The 21,579-nt window shown below is 35.7% G+C and overlaps 1 protein-coding gene across 4 annotated transcripts in view; it reads left to right on the top strand.

The window, feature by feature from the left end:
- Positions 1-313: 313 nt before the first annotated feature.
- Positions 314-21,579, top strand: part of efr3bb (EFR3 homolog Bb (S. cerevisiae)) — a 36,308-nt gene continuing 15,042 nt past the window's right edge. Inside the window, exons 1-5 of one of the 4 annotated variants that reach the window (XM_051138451.1) lie at positions 314-471; positions 909-1,069; positions 17,294-17,370; positions 19,611-19,738; positions 19,855-20,005. In XM_051138451.1, the coding sequence (XP_050994408.1) occupies positions 1,063-1,069; positions 17,294-17,370; positions 19,611-19,738; positions 19,855-20,005 (363 nt within the window). In that variant the 5' untranslated portion in view covers positions 314-471; positions 909-1,062. Of the gene's footprint in view, positions 472-908; positions 1,070-3,839; positions 4,400-7,788; positions 8,059-8,199; positions 8,254-17,293; positions 17,371-19,610; positions 19,739-19,854; positions 20,006-21,579 lie in introns of those variants that run through there. The other 3 variants (XM_051138449.1, XM_051138452.1, XM_051138450.1) reach the window with 3 other exon arrangements.

The following is a 21,579-nucleotide window of genomic DNA, read 5'->3' as shown; positions in this document are numbered from 1 at the left end:
CTGGCACACCAACACATAATGAATTCACGTGAAAGTGTTCAGCTATTAATTTTAATTGCAATGCATTGATACATTAATCTAGTTCATCTAATAAGTTTTGGCTTATAAATAATTTACATTATTTTTAATAATATTTAAAAAAATATTTGCTGACAATGTATGATTAATCTCAAGTGTTCAAACATGAATTCATATTATTATCATTTCAAATAAAATGAAATACCGACACTTAATGTAGGTTATGATGAATTCATCTGGAAATGGTGAGTTCCTCTCCGCAGCTTTCCTGTAACTGTGCGGATCTTAGAGGAAGTGTGTCAGTCTGAATCACCGTGTGTGTGTGTGGAAGGACCGTCGTTCACATGAGCAGCAGTGAGTGAACGCGAGTCAGTTATCATGTTTATTTTGGCTCGCTAACGGAGTATGAAAGGAGCTTCATGTTCTACTAGACTATGCCGTTGAAAACAAGCGGTGAGGAAATTAAAATATGAAATTACATTCTGTATGGTTACGATAGTGTTAATATGTTAAAAGAGCATGTGCAGACAATAGTTTTAGTAATTACTGTAAATATTACACACCCTGTCTAGACCGCTAATTTCTTAAGATGTTCTTCAAATTATTTGTATATTATTCAATTAGTTTATTAACTGAATATAAAGAAATAGAGAACGCTGTTAAACGCGATTTTTTACTTAAATGTCTACACTGGTGTTTTTCTTAGAAATCGCTCATAGTCCCCAGACTAACTGGAAAGATAAAAGAAAACGTTATTTTTTCACAAACCTGACTCGTATCATAGAGCTCACAGGAAAAAAAACATAAATATTTTTGTTAGTTGTGCTTATAAATGTAAGCAGTGCCCAAGTGCAACGGGATCTGTTTTGAATCTCACGTATGTGCTCCAGCGGTAGGCCCCACATCATCCTGCAGCTTTCCTACTGTGAGTGAACGGAAAGGGGCGTTCTTGTTTGGCGTGAAGTCCGGCTTTGGACCGCTGGACGCCGGTGCGCCGTAGTAACCGCTTGAGTACAAGAGCGACATCTGGCGTTAAAGGTCATCATGACAGGTATGAACAGCAATGATTTTACATTATTCATCCATGCTTTAAAATTTTGAATCGTATAACGTGCAATGAAAAACAACCATGGTAAACTAGTAACTACAGTATTTATAGTTACTATAACCTCATTAGAAACTAGTTACAACAGTAAATTAAAATTATGAATTTCAGGGTTCCTATGCTGTTTGGAAAAGTATGAAAAAGTATAGAACTTGATTGAAGTAATTTCCAGGTCTGGAAAAGTATGGAAAAAAAGAAAGCAGATGGAAAATATATTTGCATTTCCTTTACTCCTATTTAGTTTTTTTTTATCATAGAAAAGTACAAGTTTAAAGAAAATACATCATAAAAGAAGTGTTTTCTCATGGCAGCTGTTTAGTGATTCTTTAGTAATTGTCAAACACGACTGAATGAATTCAAGGTGCACTTTTTACATTATGGAAAATGTTTTGCATTTTGGGTTTCCTCTTAATATCCTTAGCACCATATAACAGAGCCTCAAGGACCTTTGCAAAAACAAAAAACAAAAAAAACAAATACAGACTTTTATGTGCACACAAGAAACTGTTAAACTTAGCATATAGGACAATGCACGCTGAGCGTGAGGTTTCTTGGCCACCACAGAGTATGCTTTAAAGAGACCTTAGGCCTTGAAATATGTCATACTGCCTTAACAAAGCCAAATTTTAAACACCATTTTGAACACTGAACCAGTCTTTATATATGTATATATATATATATATATATATACACCCTTAAACTTGGCAAACAGGACCATGCACACAGCCGTATTATGCCCTTAGCCCATTTCGTGTCATGTTTTTTTCTGCGGCCACAGAGGATGTGCTAAATTGGACATTAGGCTTTAATATTAGTGGTAGTACCATAAGAAAAGCCAAATATGAGCAAGTAGATCTCTATTATTCATGTGCAGTTAATGCTCTTACTTTGTTCATAGTAGGATGGCAGTGATGAACAAAGGAAATAGGTTATATAAAACTAGAAACTGTAATGCGTAAACATGCAAAAAATTCCAATGCACATGTAAATAGTTTCTCAAGGGCACAAAAAAAGTTTCTTGTGTGCATGCAAAGGTCTGTTTTTTTTTCTTTTTTTAATTACTATTTTTTATTTTAGGGGCTTTGTATGTTGTCAGAAAATCCATTAAAAAAAAAATATATATATTTACAGATGACTGTGTTATACCAAATATAAAGCTGAAAATAATGCTGTATGAACCATTTTTGTTAATTATGGTCTGAAAATCTACTGAGAAGTTTGAAAATTTGTCTGGAAAACTATGGAATTTTGAAATGGAAAATGTGTGGGAACCCTGGAATTTGGTTTGAATACTGGTCCAGTTTTAGCTGTGCTGTTGGAGAGTGTTCGCAGGTATAAAATGGCAGCTTTATTTAAGTGTTGTACAAAAAGCTTTTAATTAGCTGTTTGGCATGCAGTAATTGTCGACATCAGTGTGTTTGATGGAAGCATTTATGGCTAGTTTCCAAGACACAACTTTAAATTGTCAGTGCATGAACACCACAACTTAAAATTTCCTGAAAAGATTTAGCAGATCTTTAAAGTCAGCATGAAATGGAAATTCAAATTTTTCTTAATGGTGTTACTGTGAACAATTTATACATGCATTATTCATGCATCATTTACCATTATTTAGAATTAAGGTCAAAGTCATTTATCAATTAACTTCTATTAACTAAATCAAATGAACATTTGGTGTGACCACCCTTTGCATTTAAAACAGCTTTTGTCCCAGGTACACTTGCGCTTAGGTTTTCAGGTACCTTTGCAGATTTCTTCAAGTGTCTTGGAGATATTACCACAGTTCCTCTGGATGTAGTCTTGTCAGTTTTGTTCTGGTTAATTATGTCATTCCAGACAGACTGGATGATGGTGACATCTGGGGGCAGTTGCATAAACATAGCTACTTGGTTAAGACTGTGTCTTAAGAACTAGTTTGAGCAACAAGGATTTACCCAAGAGGCTATCCGTCTTACTTATCTTATTCAAATTGGGCCAGTCAGCCTTTTTGTAACTGACTCTGACTTTAAAAAGTTATGACAAGTCTTGAAGAAAACAAATTAGATGACTAACTAGTCTAAGCAGTTTATGCAACCAGCCCCAGATCTCTGTGTGGAGCACTGCCTCTTGTCAGACTCCTAGTACGTACAAAAATCTCACCGGATTATTAGAATTAAAGGCAAAATGAATTTTTGGAAATGGAAATCAATATTTATACTGACACACTGCAGGAAAAGATAGAAATTACTGGCTTAAAACTATTTTTTGTTGTTGCTGAATATACTAAAGGCCTAAGACATTTGCACAGTACTATACGTCACATTTTGTAAGAAAAGGGCTGCTGCTACTTCAGTTACATTGCATTTTCGAGATTGTGTTTTTTTTTATAGTCAGACCTGAATGAAATCTGCAAACTTAGTTGTTATTTTTTGAGTGATGCACTGTTAATTGTAGCTGAAAGCATTTGTTAATTACAGTTATTCCCGTTCTGCAGGAATCTGTGTTTTTTTTTTTTTTTGCCTGGATTCTGTGGGCACAGATTCCTTTTGGGCCTACTTAGTCTTGTTTGTATGGACAGGCCTTGGATTTGTCTGGTTAGCGTCTCTCTCTCTCTCTCTCTCTCTCTCTCTCTCTCTCTCTCTCTCTCTCTCTCTCTCTCTCTCTCTCTCGCTTTCTCATTAATAAACATCTCACTGACACAATGAGTTCCACTATTCCTCCTCCGTCATTGTCTCAGTAAACTCCAGAGAGAAAGGGAGTGTGGGAGTTTGCCGGACCGAGGAGACGCTGTCAGTGACAAGGCACAGGAATCTGCCCAGAGCTGAAGGGATGCCATGAGCAGAACAGCCTGCAAAAGATCCTGTGAATAACTTTAAAAAGACAGACCTCCAAACCTGAGAGAGAGCAAGAACAAGGCGCTTTACAGGAGACTTTTTGTTTGCTTGCTTAAAAATCAAGTTTTGAAGGATTTAATAATATTATTTCAGTATTTCCTGTAGGCTTTTCAGAGAGTTTATAACTGAGGTGAATACTCAATTTGCTAATTTGCTGTCTGCATTTTGTATTTGAGGACATTAGTGGATTATATGAGTTGCAAGAGAGCTGGCTGCTTTTATATTGATTATTTTCATCCATTAGTATATTTAGATAACCACAGGACGATATTTTTGTGACTTTAAAAGTTGTTTGTGAGTTTTGGAGCTGGTATTCTTACGCCCATGGCTGTCCCTGAACCTGTTGCCACTCGGAGGTTGGCACTGGACTGTCGTACCCTGCTGGATCACCGCCCGAGTCGTGGTAAGACGTCCTGTCTCTGCCAGGATACTAATGTATTCTTCTCACAGAATCAGATTCTCTCAGTTGAATGGCATTGTGCTCATGAAGCAACTTTAGAGAGAGATGTCATTGCAGAATTTCTGAGTACATTTAATCTTGATTTAATCTTTTGAAGTTAATATTGTACGTTTTTGAGTGAGAGACGAGAGCAAAGTTTAAGTGTGTCGTCTGCCATTGCAGAACTCTGCCATGATATAAGACTGTTGTGTGTGGTTGGCAGGGTCTTGCTATGCAGTTGTTCTGGGTCATTACTAGATGGTTTCCATTGTATCAAGTTAAAAGCACCTCTAATGATATTCCTTGCAAATAATGACAGTGCCGAGGTACCTGGATGCTGATATCGTGACAGATGTATTAATTGCGTCGTTATGGATACCCCATCTGTGACTGACACTTGGCATCTGCGCTCTGGATGGTTTTAATTAAGCGCATTTAGTTGCTAATTAGCCAAGCCAAATTCCTGTGTAAATGTCACTCGGCTGTTAGTGGACTGATATCTTTTCAAGATCCGCTGATGACAATTCTGACAGGTTAATGTCATATATTTGATTGAAAGTCTGCTATAAATGTGCATATTCATGATTGCTCCAGCTCCACAACAACAGGTGTCAACTAAGTATTTTCAGTTTTTTTTGTTTGTTTGACATTTGCCAAAATGTCAGATTTGCTTTGCTTTGACAAAAAGCATTGATTGCTATTTTTAGCTGGGAATGAATCTTTGGTTTCATCTTTGACTTAGTCTAGTGGTGTTATTTTAGTGTTATTTATATACTATTTTAATTTTTGGGGGCCTTTTTCGTGCGTTTTAACGGACAGGACAGTAGAGATTGACAGGAAAGCATAGGGTGGAGAGTTGGGAATGGGATTGGCAAAGGACCATAAATCGGGACTTGAACTCGGGTCGTCAGAGGTGCAGTTGCACTATATGTCAGTGAGCTAACCGCTAGGCTATCAGCACCGACAATATTTTTTAATATGTATTATTATTATTGTTATCATTATAATTGTTAATAATCATCATAATAATAATATGCCATATATTGCTATTTTGAATTATTATATTACTATATAATTTTTTTTCTATTGTTAATTATCATGCAAATTTTAGTTTAGGTTTCTTATATAAATTTGCATTTGTATATATCTGTCTTTTTTTAGCTTTTATACATTTAGTACTTAAAGTTATTATTGCAGTAACTTGACAGTGCAAAAAAGTTTTTTAGCATTATTTTAATTAACAACAACAAAAATGTTTAAATATAATCATAAGATGCTTCTGTTATTGTTACAATTGTTAACAATAATATGCCATATATTAGTATTTTGAATTAGCTTTAAATTTTTCTGTTTTCAGTTATCATGTAAATTTTAGTTTAGGGTTTAGCAATTTTGATGTGTTTTGTTATGTTTATATACATACCAGTTACTTACATGCATACACACACACACACATATATATAATAATAAAAGAGTTAGGTTTTTTATTTATTATTTATATTTATTTAGCAATTATCATGTTAATTTTAGATTAGGATTCAGAAATTTTGTTGTGTTTATATATAAATACATGCATATACACACACACACACACACACACACACACATATATTAATATATACTGTATATATATTTGCATGTGTATATAGCTGTACTTTTTTATACTTTTAGTACTTAAACTTATTTAAACTTATTTTATTTCAGTAACTTGACAAGGCAGAAAAAGTTTTTTTAAAATCTATTATTGTATTTTAGCATTATTTCTATTAACAACAAAAATGTTTAGATATAATCATAAGATGCTTCTAAAACTGTTTGGGAAAGATGTCTGTCATTGTTTATTGTGGTATTGCATATCCCTTGCAATCTAGTGCCACTGTCAGCAGGATTTTTAGCATGTGTGAAAGCCTACGCATTAGCTGTGCTGTTCGTGTGTCTTATGTTTTCCACAGCACACACATGTGAGAGTGAGTGTAGGAGGAGAATGTGGCTTGCAGGAGGAAAACCATGCCGTCTGAGAGAGAGAAAGGCTATGTTTGGAATCGCATACTAACATACTGCTCTAAAACCCTATTCTGGCGGTAATTATTTCTCAGGGGGATATAATGTAATTTCAGCCTTTATAGGTAGTAGTTGGTGATTTAATTGCCGTCTGATTGGGAAATGACAGTGTTTTTCTTGTCTCTGGAGAAAATTCCAGCTTGAATTAACTACTGCTTTTAGACAAACTCCAGGGTCATGTGGGGATTTAATTTGTGTCTGAATCAATATCTCGTTTCAGAGGAGAAATGGATGGAAAAACCTTTTTTGACCTCTGCTATTTTTTGACCATATTAGCATTTAGCACCATATGAGCGGCAATTTTAAAAATGGCCGAATTAGCAGCAAGGTGTGTAAAGCATAACATTTTCTTTTATGTTTATATGGATCTCACAAATGCCAGCGGGTTTTGAATATTCTAACAATTTGCCATATATATATATATATATATATATATATATATATACACACAAACACACACACAATTAATTAACTATGTGTATAAGTAATTTATATGTGTGTAATATTATATAATATATGTAATAATATATAATATATATATAATGTAAAAATAAATACATTTAAATGGAATTTAATTTTCATATATATATATTAATTTAATTCTAAGTATTTTTAAATAGAAATTAATTTAAACATAAATGTATATGAATATAAATGAATATATAAATATATATATATATATATATATATATGTGCTTGTGTGTGTGTGTGTGGTATATATCAGTATATTAAAATGATTTCTGAAGAATCATGTGACAATGAAGGCTGGAGTAATGATGCAAAAATGTATATAACTATATTAACTATGTTTTACTGTATTTTTGATCAAGTAAATGTCCCTCGGTGAGCATTAGAGACTTCTTTAAAAAACATATAAAATCATACAGATTTAGAAATGTAGTGTATATTGTATGCATAAACATTTTTCAGTATTTTCATAAATATATAATAAAACTGACTAGACAAGACATGCTGCTTTTTACTTTCAAATCATTGTAGTGAAGTTTCTTCTTTTTAAAAACAAAAAAGTATATTGATATTTCTGTTTTTCCACAGGTTTCATGTATTAAAAATGATCATTGTACACTATGCAGTTAGCACTACACTAGTATTTGATTCTGAACACAACCAGAGAAAGAGAGAGATGTTGAGAATCTAAGAAAGGAGGCGGAGCTTCTGCTGAGAATGAATGAGCACATCCCACTTTCTCCTCCTCTCTCTCTCCCTCTCTCCGTCTAGCCCCTCCCTCTTTGAGTGATGATTGGTGAGCAGAAGGTGTACACTCGTGCGTGCAAAATGAGCGTTATTCTTTTGAGACCTGCATGCGCAGGCTGGCGTAATAGCCAAGGTCATCCCAGCAGCAGCTTTCCCATCACTGTCCATTAGCACGTGTGATCGCTCCCGTTTTGTATCGCATCACTTTTAGCCATCAGAGCAGCAGACTGCATGTGTGTGAGCGTGTAGGCTGAGTGTCTTCAAAAATCTCTCTAGCTGCATCTAAGGCGCTGCAGGGAAGGATTGAGAAGAGAGAGCAGCTTCACTGACATCAAGAGCAATGTATGGTAAGCACTGAGCTTTGTGTGTGTGTATATATGTGGCTTTTGCAGGGGTTTGTGCGTCATAAAGGGAAACCGGAATCTTCCCTGACTGCATTCCTTGAGCACTCAGGCATGACTTCTGTTTAGTACGTTCAGTAACTCCTGATAAGCCCAAGTGTGTATGCTGGCAAACAGACGCTGTCATGAGATTGCTTTATGGTAGGTTGGTTTGATCGTCTCATGGTGGTGGGTTTCTTATGTTGTTTCTTAAGTTTTCGAAGTGTGTGTTTGTTTGATCTGCCTGTTGTCATGGAGGTACAGCACATTGTGTACATCTGATGACCCTTCAGTGCGGCTACTGATCGTGGTGTTAACAGATCACATTACAACTGGATGTTTATCGATCAGGACACAGTTCACCTTGTAATGACAAGTTAGCATGGCATGTCAGCTGATCATGTCACAGGAGAACTGATTAATCCAATCATAGATAACACTCTGATTTTCACCTCATTCTTGCTTTTATAGCTCAGGAGACTTAATGGATTTGTTGTAGGGTTATCATAGATTCTGTAATATTTTGTTTTTCCCAATCTGTTTTGAGACTTACAAAAATGTCAAAGCAGCTTTACAGAAAATATATAGAATGTTTCTAGTTCTACAAAAATAATCTCATCTGTGTGACAGTAAATATAAATGGTAAGATTGTTGCGAACTCCCTTGAAACTTTAAACTTTTATATTAGATTAGATTAGATTTTTGAGCAAATTTTTGGATATTGCATAAAAATGCTGGATAAAACACCAAGATGCACATAAATTCTAAGCCACAGTTTCTTCCCTGATTGCACCAACTTCCATTTTTATTAGAGATATATTAATAATAATCTCATCTGTGTGATGTCAAAAGTGCAGTTTCAGTAAATGGTAAGATTGTTGGGAACTCCCCTGAAACTTTATTATATTATCTTAGATTAAATTTTATTAGATTAGATTTTTGTGCAAATGTTTGGATATTGCACAAAAATGCTGGATAAAACACCAAGATGCACATAAATTCTAAGCCACAGTTTCTTCCCTGATTGCATCAACTTTCATTTTCATTAGAGACATTTTACGCCATTTTCCAAGAAAGTGATTTTTTTTTTCCTCGACACATGGGATGGATTTTTATAACACTTATAATGTGACCTTGGACCGCAAAACCAGTCTTAAGTAGCACAGCTCTATTTGTAGCAATAGCCAAAAATACATTGTATAGGTCAAAATTATTGATTTTTCTTTTATGCCACAAATCATTGGGATATTAAGTAAAGATCATGTTCCATGAAGATATTTTGTCAATTTCCTACTGTTAATTATTAAAAATTAATGTTTGATTAGTAATATGCATTGCTAAGAACTTCATTTGGACAACTGTACAGGCGATTTTCTCAATATTTAGATTTTTTTTGCACCCTCAGATTCCAGATTTTCTCAGCCTATCCTAACAAACCATACATCAATGGAAAGTTCTATATATTCTATTAAAAAAAATTACCCTTATGACTGGTTTTGTGGTCCAGAGTCACATATTATTCGCTCTGCAGTTTTACTCTACACGATGCATAATGATTATAAAGTTGAGTCTAATCTCATCCAATGATCAGTGCAGAAAAATAGATTTTTCATCATTACTCGTATATTGTTGTTGGATGTTTGAAAGCATGTAATTGTCGATGATGGGCAGCTGATGGTTGCAGGTAGAGGTATGTGTGTGCTGGGGATGTCTGCTGAGGCGGCCCTCTCCTCTCGCGTGTAAAAATAGAAGAATGTGGGCTCTAGCTGTGTTATATAACATCATTGAAGGGCAGCACAGTGTCTCCTAATGTTGACCCACTGAGCTTTTCACATTGCTTATTGTGTGTGTGTCTTTGTTTGTTGCAGATGTACCTTAATATGCATATACTGTATATAAATAATATAATTTGTCTCATACTACTGACATGTTGCAAAACTTACAATGAAAATAAATGCAGTTTGGTTCATTTGCAATATGTAGTTTTTTTGCAATATGCCTCAAATGTTTTAAATAAAATATCTTTTAGCCAAACTTTATGTAGGGCTGAGTTGATTAATTTCCTGTTATTTGCAGTGCTTAAGTAGGACTGAGCAAACACAGTCCTTATGACTTGGAATCCAAGAATTTTGCATCATAACTGGCTGAATACCCTGTAAAGTGCACATTGTTGTAGGGCTCTGTCGAGTATTTGGAACGTACCCTGGGTAATCTCAGTGAACACATTCTTCCACTGTAATCAAGGAACCGTCTTTGCATAATCAAGGCTGTGTTGCAGCTGGGAATGCTCTGCTGATTGTGAATTTAAGCAGGTGTCTGAGATAGGAAGCAGACAGTTTCTGGATTCAGCCTTGAGACTCAGCCTTAAAAATGCCTTGTGAACAGCACTGATTGCTGATGACTGACAGTGTGTGTGTGTGTGTATGTGTGATAGAAAATCTGTGTGTTTAATCCTCATGTGTCCTCATATCTTGATAGCTGTTGTTGTGTTGTTATATCTGAAGTGGAGGCTATTTGGCTACTTAAAGGATTAGTTCACTTTCAGAATAAAACTTATTGATAATTTACTCATGCCATTTCATCCAAGATGACATCCATCCTTTTTTTCAGTCGAAAAGAATTTTTCAAAAAGAAAGCATTTTTAGGATTTTTCTTCATATAGGTGGTTTCGATGGTGGTCAGTGGGTTGAAGGTCCAAATTACAGTTTACAGGATCTTGTCTAGTGAAATGATTGGTCATTAAAAAAAAAACAAAACAAATCTTTTTAACCACAAATGTTCATCTTGCACTATTCTGACTTCACACATTACGTAGTCACGTTGGAACAGTCACGTGTGACGTAGGCGGAAGTACCAAGTAGTACCCAGTGTTTACAAAGCAAACGTGCAAAGAAAGTCAAGCGGCCTTTACAAAATAGGTAAAACGATTTTGGATGCGTGACCTTTCTAAGGAAAATTACGTAATGCATGAAGTCGCATGTGCATCGCAGAGCCAGTGCAAGACGAGCATTTGTGGTTAAAAAATATGAACATTTTTATTTTATTATAATTAATTAATTTATTTTTTTTTTTTAGAAAATTACAGATTGTTTCACTAAATAAGACCCTAATTCATTGGCTGGAATCGTGTAAAGCCACTTGAAGCTGCACTGAAACTGCAATTTGCGTCTTCAACCTACTGGCTCAAACTAAAGTCCCATATATGGAGAATAATCTTTCCTCAAAAACCATTTTTTTTTCAACTGAAGAAACAAAGACATGAACATCTTGGATGACGTGGGGGTGAGGAAATTTTTATTACTGAAGTGAACTAATCCTTTAACAAGTAAATTAGGTATGCACAATATTATCGGACCGTTGACGGAATCAGCCGATAATGGTTTTAACTGTAAACATCGGCATCGGCTTGATATGAAAAATTATGCCGATATGTCTTGCTGATAGCAAAGTTTTGCCTAAATGATAATAAGATTCACTGTTTTGGATCGCTGCATTTAATAATAATTTAATAATTTTACATATACTGATTTATTCATTAATGTGTAATATGTTGCATTTTTTAAAACAAATTATGAGCTCAGAATTTCAGAGATTTTCAGAATCTTCACAACTTACAAAATATCTTCATGGAACATGATCTTTACTTAATAATTAATAAATTATTAATAAATGATTTTTGCCATAAAAGAAAATCAATAATTTTGACCCATACAATGTATTTTTGGCTATTGCTACAAATATACACATGCTACTTAAGACTGGTTTTGTGGTCCAGGGTCACATATAGTTTATTTATAGTTATTTTCAAAGCTTCATTGTACTGTCATTATAAAGAACTTCATTATTGTTATTTCATTTTTGTTTCCAAACAAAAGGAAATTTATCATTTCGCCATCGGCTATCGGCCAAATATCGGCTTATCAGATATCGGCAAAATCCAATATCGTGCATCCCTAAAGTAAATACATGGATGTGAAATATATTAATATTTTACTGTCTTATTCGTAGATTATCTTAAAGATTTGTCTTTAAGGATTAGTTTATTAATCTAAACAATTGGCTCTGAATCAAGAGTGAGCGGTGTAACAACATCATTTTTTTCATTACTATAAATCTGCAAATCATAATATTTTTTTCATTAGACATGACTGTTATTTATGTCTATTTATCTCCATCTTCTATTTTAAGTTGTTTCTAACTGCTCATTTCTACACTAAGCAGGTGTTGAAGAAAAGCAATATTGAACCCTTTTTATAATGAATGTTTGAATGTAGTACTGATAGACTATTTCATATGATATGACGACAGTTTGACATTGTGATAAATCAAGATTAGTTGATGAATATAATGCCTGAACAGAACAGATCCCAGAATTTATTTTTAGCCCTAAAGATTAGATGCTTTTAAAGGCACTGAATCTATACATTTGTCTTTTGCTTTAAAAGCCTGTTTATTTGGATAAAGGATGGTGCATGTATGTATGCTTTTGCTTGAAGCCATGCGGCATCAGAGAGTGGAGCAGATTTGTTTCTGATGGAGGAAACAGTTGGAGATGCTTCCCGCTGTTTGAGTGACCGTCATTAGCATCATCTCCTTCCTTCCCTCCCTCTCTAATCTCCTTCTGTCTGTCTGTTTTACTAAGCATGTTCTTCTCTCTCTCAGTATCAGTCTGTAGAGAATGTGTTTGGATGTATTGATTTTACCCCACAGTTTTGCTCCTGTGACACAGTTTGGTTGGCCTGTTGACACCACAGATTAATCGATGGTGACAGTTCTGTCAACATCACAGATTCTGGCACTAGAAGAGGACATAGAGTTCACTCATTCCCATCTGTGGCTAAACTCTTGCTATAGTGTTGTACGCTACAGAGGAAAGATTGCTTCATAAATGATAGAAAATTATTTGTCTGAGAGTATGGGTGGTGTTAGAGTAGTGTTCTGCTGTGCAGTATGTGAAAAGCATCATTTGTCAGTGTGAAAAAAAAAAACAAAAAAACTGCCAGACATCAACAAGGGAAGCAGAAACTATATGTAGCCAGGAAACACTCACACAGGGAACACCAGCGACTCCATGAAGTGATGAACGCTTATTAGTCATTATTAACTACAGACTCAGCTCCAGTCTTCCGGTCTTTAAAACATTTTTTGTCATGAAAAATATATTTGAAAAACTGAATAATGAAAAAACTGAACCGGTGCAGTATGTACAGATATATAAACCATGTATGTTGGTTTCATTACATGTCAAGGAAGAGCCAGCTGTGTGTTTATATACTCATATGTAGAGAGTGTGTCAGTGGTGTTTTGCTTAAGACGTTGACTAGACCATACAATCTAGTTTCAGCGAAAACAGAGCAGCCTTGGCCTTGACTAGTCAAGCATGCGGCCAGTGCCTATCACAACAAGGGTTAAAGTTTGTAGGTTTTTTTGGCTTCATTGGCTAGACAGATAAAACTGCATGTGCTTTATCGAACCAGCCTCAGACATTGAATAATAAAAGATGCAGAAATAAAGTTTTCTGCATTAAAGATCATCTCTCTGTGCCTTTATCTGCTAGATGGAGATTTAATGAGTAGGAGAGAGGCACAAGAAGGAAACACAGCTGTTTGTGAGGGGGTGGAAGCACTGGCTGTCAGTGCGGTGCCATCTCTGTCTGTTCATGTGGGTACAGAGTCACGGTGTAGTGCAGCAGCTCTCCTTCACTCACGCAGCAGCAGAATTATCATAAAACTTACAAATAAGTAGTTAAGCCAACAATGGAAATTGTCATCATTTACTCACCTTCATGTCTTATGATGCGTATGATTCACAAAAGTGTAAAACACAATGTCAGAGGTGCTCTATTATGTAAAATGAAGGTGGATGGGGACCGTGGGGTTTCAAGTAACTAAAAAGCATCCTAAAGGTATCATAGTAGTCCGTAAGTCTTCTGTAGCCTTATGATATAGTTGTGTGTGGCAAAGGTGTAGGTTTGATTTTGGCATTGGTGGGGACATAACAGCAGACATTTAGTTGTTTGCTCAAAATTATTGTTAGGGACAATTAAGCAATCACTGGATATTGGTAGGGATATGTCATGGCGTCCTCACTAAATTCTACACCATTTAAAATCATAACATGCTATGTCTGACTTTGGAAAGTATAGTTTTCTTTATTCAAAGTTGATCTAGACAGGTATATTGAAACTATCAAAAGTTCTGTTAATCCTAAAGAAGTGAAAACCACATCTCTATATTAATCCATGTGTCCTCTTAAATTGGAAAAAAAAACATGTTTACTATAGTATGATCCACGAACCCTCACCCAAGTCCTGTCTGAATCAAATGATTCGTGATCCACGTTCCGTAGTTCCAGTCTGAATCAAGAAGATTTGTGAACCATCATTTTAAATGGGACTTCTGAGCGTGAACCCTTTCTGAACTTCCGATCTAAATCAAATGAGTATCGATCCACGTTCTGTAGTCCTGACCTGAGTAATGATTCGTTAAATATAATTTGAGATCAGGAGTTGCAAATCATTCAATTCATGAAATGATTCGCAAAAAATGCTCCAAAGTTCCAATCAGTATCAAAAGATTTACGAACCCACTCTGAAGTTCCAATCTACATTAAATAATTCACGATAAGCACTCCGAAGTCCGGATCTGAATCAAATGATTCACAAACCTGCACCGAAATCCCAATCTGAATCAATAAATTTGCGATCCGCGCTCCACAGTTGAGATCTACATTAGATCCGATCCATTTTAATTGGAGCTTCAGAGCAGGTTTGCGAATCACAAATCATTTGATTCACTGAATAATTTGCAGACATGCTGAAACGTTCCGATCTGAATCAAAAGATTTGCGAACCTGCCCAAAGTTCTGTTCTAAATCAAATGATTCACAATACACACTCCGAAATCCCAGTCTGAATTAAAAGATTTGCAAACCTGGTCCGAAGTTCTGAAGTCCTGATCTGAATCAAATTATTTGTGAAATCCGAAGTTCTGATCTGAATCAAATGATTAGCGAACCTGCTCCGATGTCCCGATCTAAATCAAATGATTCAAGATACGCACTCCAAAGGCCCGATCTGAATCGAAGGATTTGCGAACCCACTCTGAAGTTCCAATCTAAATCAAATGATTTGCAATACGCGTTCTGAAGTCCTGATCCGAATTAAATCATTTGTGAAATCCGAAGTTCTGATCTGAATCAAATGATTAGCGAACCTGCTCCGATGTCCCGATCTTAATCAAATGATTCAAGATACGCACTCCAAAGTCCCGATCTGAATCAAAAGATTTGCGAACCCGCTCCGGAGTTTAGCTCCAAATCAAATGATTCGCAATATGCACTCCGAAGTCCCGATCTGAATCAAATAATTCACAAACCTCCTCCGAAGTCCTGATCTAAATCAGATGATTTGCTATACGCGCTTTGAGGTCCCAACGATCCATTTGGAGCACTTCGAAACAGTGAATCGTTTTGTGATGCATTTACAGTGAATCATTTTGCGCGTTTACTGCTAACTAGTGAAATATGAAAAGCTTCACCTCAAAATGCATGTTGGATGGATTGTGCATTATGATAGGTTGTCCTATTTCAAACAAATGTGTTCTTTTGAACTTTCTATTCATCAAAGAATAGAAAAATATGCAAGAATATTAAGCAACTGTTTTCAACATTGATAATAATAAGAAATGTTTCAAATCAGATCAAATCAGCAAATCAGATCCTCAAAACGTATTAGAATGATTTCTGAAGTATCATGTGACACTGAAGAATGGGGTAATAAATTACATTTTAACTTACTCAGATAGAAAAATTTTAAATGTAATATTTTGTAGTGTTTTACTTTATTTTTGATCAAATAAATGCTGCTCTGGTGAGCATAAGAGGCAGTACGATAGTGTATATGACTTATATTTGCACTATATTCCAAGTCTTCTAAAGCCATATGATAGAAAGTCAGAAAATATATAATAATTTGAGTCATTATTTACAACAGTGTTTTACTCTATCACAGCTTTATTCCCTTCAGATGTCTTGTTTGCGTCACGATTTTAATAATGGTGAAGACTGACTTCATGATGCCCAGTGGCATCGGTTGTCCTATATTGCAAATAATTTTAATATGCTAAAGTACTAATGTACTGTACAAGAGTTATTTTCAGTGAATAATGACTTATTCGCTTTCATTGTTTGCAAAAGAGCAGAGTGAAAATTCTACTTTTCCTTTTGCGTTTCACAGACAAAAGGTAGTCAAGGTTTGCGACGGCATGAGGATGGGTTCAACATAAACGGGGACATCGAAGGCAATAGACAAGTTGAGCAGCGGGGTAAAGCTTCTCTTTGAAGTCAAAATGGAGCAGATGCTAAAAATAGAGACGCCTTGGCTCTTTTTCCTCAAACACTCATTTTAGCGGAACAGCTCAGAAAAACCATTCGCAGATCGGAAGATTTTCCCCTCAATGACGTCGTTCGGAGATTAAGGTCTTTCTGTTCTCAGCATGAGCTAGATCTCCATGAAATCTGTTTTGTGAGTTCAGAAAAGAATTTTATCCTGCCATAGTTTTCAGTTAGTACTGTGGAAGAAACAAGTTATGCTTGCCTTCAGAAGTTCATTGTTTCACCGTCACGCTGTTCAGTGGGACACGTGTGACTCATCGCTGCTGAGGTGCGTGGGCCAATCGGATCACAGATTTCCCTCTGCATATTGGCAGCTGATGTCAGATGATGTGTTATATGTTGTATGATTTTCCTTAAGCTTGTCTGAAGTTGATAGATGCAGCTTGTTCCATTTCTGACCTGCATGAAGGGCTGTCCACAAGCCTACACATCACCTTGTGAACTTCCCACTAAGCTCAACTAATGGTCTGACATTCCTCTTGTTGTCACACTAGACTAATAATCCAAGGTCGTAGCCTCTATTTCTGGAAAAGTAAATTTTATCAGCTAATGTTTACAATATTTGGATCAATAACATATATTAGAAATGGCTTATCTCTCATTTCAAGAAATGTTATATGTTTATAAGATGAGGAATGCGACACTTTGTCAATGTCGTCACTTTCTATGGTGTTGATGACAAACCTGAACCCTTTTCATGATGCCATTTGTGGGCGGAAATCAGCTGTCTTCCTAAAATCAATGGCACTTTGCTTACAGAAATGAATCCTTAACCGCATTTCCTCTTGATTTTTTTCTCTCTCTGCAGGGGTGTGTGGTTGTTGCGGAGCGCTGAGGCCGCGCTACAAGAGACTGGTGGACAACATCTTCCCTGAAGACCCAGAGGTGATAGCATTCCCTCTCTCTCAACTCCATCCATCACAGAGAGTCTATTTACAGTCAAACAGCCCTCGTTCGCCTCTCAAACCACTTATTTGCAATTGCATTTATGTTCTTGGCGGATGCTTGCTTTTTGAGACCACTTTAAATAAAGTGCTTTTAGGGTGTAATTACCGAAGCAGGTGTCCGAGGACGCAGGCGACTCGCAGTCTTTGCTGAGATAATGTTCAACACCATTTTGTGTAATTTTCTTAAAAACTATCAGCCTGAATGTAGATATCTGAAATGCCTTAAGTTCATGTTTGTGAACCTGTGCACTGTGGTAGTTCAGTAAATTAGTGTTCAGTGTGTGTTAAAACCAGCAGGGGTGAACATTACTATAATGACTCTCCAGCTACAGAAGAACTCCTACTGATAACTTTCTTCTTTAGCACCAAAAACTCATTGTCCATGTTAATAGATGGACTGGGTAGTTTCTGTAAATCTGTATGCTACATTATTTGTCTCCCTAAAGTTTGGATTGTTGACTAATTATCCAAGACTCAACTAGTCAGTGAGGTACTTGCAAGTTCATCTACAGTGTTTTTAGCTTCAGTATTTTATATTTTTAGCAGCAATGCGAATCAGTAGATGAGGGAAACAAATTAATAGATGTGTTTAGCAAGTTGACAGTCCCTTCCAACTTAAACTGTCAACTTGCTAATTTTTAGAGAAGGTGCTTTTCTAAATTCATCCCTTTTAAAGTGCTGCAGCCAACTAAGCAACATTTTCATAACAACTTGACTGTCTTTATTTCAAGACAGTTACTGTCGCTACTGTAAGTCACCAGCTGTAAGCAATATTCTCATTACAAGTCTTCTGTGAGGACTTTGATAGTTTTGTCACTCTGATGAAGTGTCTAAATGCAAATATGCTTCCCATTTAGGAATGTGCAGTATATTGGTGCCATATTGGCGACTGCCTAATATGATTGATTATGGATGTTTATGTATGCATGCTTATTTTGTCTTTTTTAAATTTTAAGTCTAATAAATAATGCTGTTAAATGTAATCTTTAGCAAATCTCAAATATTAATAGCTGTTTTACTTTTATTATTATTTATTAATCTTTAAATTCACTTTATTGGATGATTTGATGTAAATTTTGTGAAGTCTGGGGTCAGTAAGTTTTTGTTTGTTTATTATTATTATTTTAACATTTAATTATTATATTCTTATTGTATTTTTTTATTTAAAAGGGATGAATTACATTGATTGAAGTAATAGGAAAATCATTTATAATATTAGAAAAGATTTCTGTTTCAAAGATTTTCTGTTCTTTTAAACTTCTTTTTATTAAAAAAAAAAGCATTTAAAAAACATGTAAACCTTACCAATCCCAAACTTTTGAATGATAACATGCTTTTACATTTTCTAAAAGATTTTTCTATATAGTCTACTGATAATGAAGATCATAGAGATTAAAACATTTAATTCTTGTCCTGTTCCAAGTGTGCTTAGGGCCCTATGATTTCTGTGATGCAGAAAATGCAGACAGAATCACGGAATCCAGTCATAAAAACAGAATTTACTGACACGGAATGTCACGGAATTTGTTTGAAGTTTGAATGAATTAATCAAAAGTAGGTCAATACACTTAAATCAAACCATAATATGGACTAGCATCTGTAAATATTACGCTGCAAAAATACCATTTAAGTGTGAATCCTGCATGTTCTGTGTGTCTCTGTTTTAATTAATGGAGCAGATGAGTGGTTTTGTTTACTTCACACACTGAAGGGCGTGTGGCGCTCGTGGCGATTTTAGCGTCTATTGCAGGGGTGGCGAACGTCGGTCCTGGAGAGCCGCAGCCCTGCATAGTTTCGCTTCAACCCTAATCAAACGCACCTGAACAAGCTAATCAAGGTCTGAAGGGTTACTAGAAAGCAACAGGCAGGTGAGTTTTAATTAGGGTTGGAGCTGAACTCTGCAGGGCTGCGGCTCTCCAGGAACGGAGTTCACCACCCCTGGTCTATCGTCTCACTAAATGAGGACATAAATACATAAAAAACAATATCTGCTAAGAGTCACTTCATGAGCATTTGACCGTTCCGTTTTAGGAAAACTAGGGTCATATTATATATGGAAAAAACTGAATTTGGAAAAAAATAAAACTGAATTTGTGAAAAAAAAAAACTGATTTCATAGGGCCCTATGTGCTTTCTCTCTCTCTCTCTCTCTCTCTCTCTGTGTTTGTGTGTCTGTAGGATGGGTTGGTAAAGGCTAACATGGAGAAGCTGACTTTTTACGCCCTGTCTGCTCCAGAGAAGTTGGATCGGATCGGGGCGTACCTGTCTGAGAGACTGTCTCGTGATGTAGCTAGACACCGTTATGGGTACTGAAATTCGTAACAAGCCTGATCTGATATATCCTGTCTTGTGATTTGTAATACATCTTTTTTTCTTTCTCCTGTGCCTCCTGTCCATACTCAATGTGTGTTTGTCTCTTCAGGTATGTGTGTATTGCGATGGAAGCCCTTGACCAGCTGCTAATGGCCTGCCACTGTCAGAGTATCAACCTGTTTGTGGAGAGTTTCCTGAAGATGGTACGGAAACTCCTGGAGGCTGACAAGCCCAACCTGCAAATCCTGGGAACAAACTCGGTATGTACACACTGTTGTATGCACTAAACTGCAGTCTTCATGAGTGCAATTTCTTTCAAATGTATTTAAAAAAAAATCTTTAACCAGTAATCACAAATGGCTGGGATAGATAAGAAAATTAAAGGAATACTTCACCTAAGAATGAAAATTAGCTGCAAATTTACCCAACCTCTGGCCATTCAGGATTGAGTATATGTCTTCATCAGCATAGATATGGAGAAATTTAGCAATTTAGCATCACTTGCTCGTGAATGGATCCTCTGCCGTGAATGGGTGCCATCAGAATAAGAGTTCAAACATCACAAGCAATTAATATGACTCTAGTCCATTATGTTTTGTGAACAAAAAGCAGCGTGTTTGTAAGAAACAAGCCCGACAACTAAATTACCACTTTTTTGTCTCTGTATTTTGGACCCCATGTGCAGTAAAGGTTTGTTTAATATGAAAACCAGTTAGCCAGTAGCTAGTTTGCCAGTAAACATTGCAGATAAGCCACAAACAAGCCCACACTGCAGTGCATCCATCTAAATGCAATCAGGACATGGAAATAAAATCAAACTCAATTATAGATCAAAATGAGTAATCTAGGGCGTTGAACATCCCATCCACATTAAATGTATAAAATGCAGTGTTTAAACTCAGGGTGACTAACCTGTTTTATTTTATTCTGTATCATCCAGAACCACCTTAGCTACGGCATGCTGCAGATATCAGTCACATATAAAAACCCCTTTTAAACTGATTTATTTCTCTGTGGTTCTTCACAATGACCTTATTTACCTGGAAATGCTAGGACAGAGATGTGCTAGTCAGAACTGCACCCACATCTGTTCCACATGGTTCATTGGGTTCTGCAAATTGCAGGCCAAATTGCATAATAGGAAGGAAATGTAGGTCTAGAGTTTGCAGTGCAATTATTCATTAATACAGATTTGATATGCAGGCACTCGTTTAAAATAAGTCATTAAATCATCTAGGTGACGGGGTCTAATTTATCAACTCTACCATTTCTATATTAAGACATTTTATTTTTATTTTATTCATGACCTTAGTGATTTTAATCTAAAATAGCTAAAATCTATAAATAACCTAAAATCTGTCAAAAGATTGGGTTCCTATTTAGGCTGAAACAAAAACGGTAAAGATTTTTGTATATAACAGATTAGTAGTTCATGTACAGTGAAATATTATTATACATGCTAATATCTGATATATATATATATATATAATATCAAGACTGTATAAACTATTAATTGAATTAACTTACTTCCATGCAGGTGAAGCCTATTCCTCTGCAGTGTATGGATACTTATTATTCTTGTTTGCCGGTGTCAGAAAAGCTTTTATTGTCTAATAATGAGGATGAGGTTATAGTGCTGTCGACTGTGGTTAATGCAGAACAAAACAACATCACATTAACATTTAATCTTTGATAATATCATCTCATAATCAAACACTAGCTGGCCCTGGGTAGAGCAGCATTTGCAATCTTTTCAAGGAAATGGGTTTTGTAACCTGATATGGCTTCGGTTTGTCTAGTTATGTAATTAATTTATTTCTGTTGAATTGCTTTC

The sequence above is a fragment of the Labeo rohita genome, chromosome 20 (genome assembly GCF_022985175.1).
Source record: "Labeo rohita strain BAU-BD-2019 chromosome 20, IGBB_LRoh.1.0, whole genome shotgun sequence".
NCBI classification, from domain to species: Eukaryota; Metazoa; Chordata; class Actinopteri; order Cypriniformes; family Cyprinidae; genus Labeo; species Labeo rohita.
The sequence above is the reverse complement of the archived record's forward strand: the minus strand, read 5'-3'. Positions and strand labels throughout refer to the sequence as shown.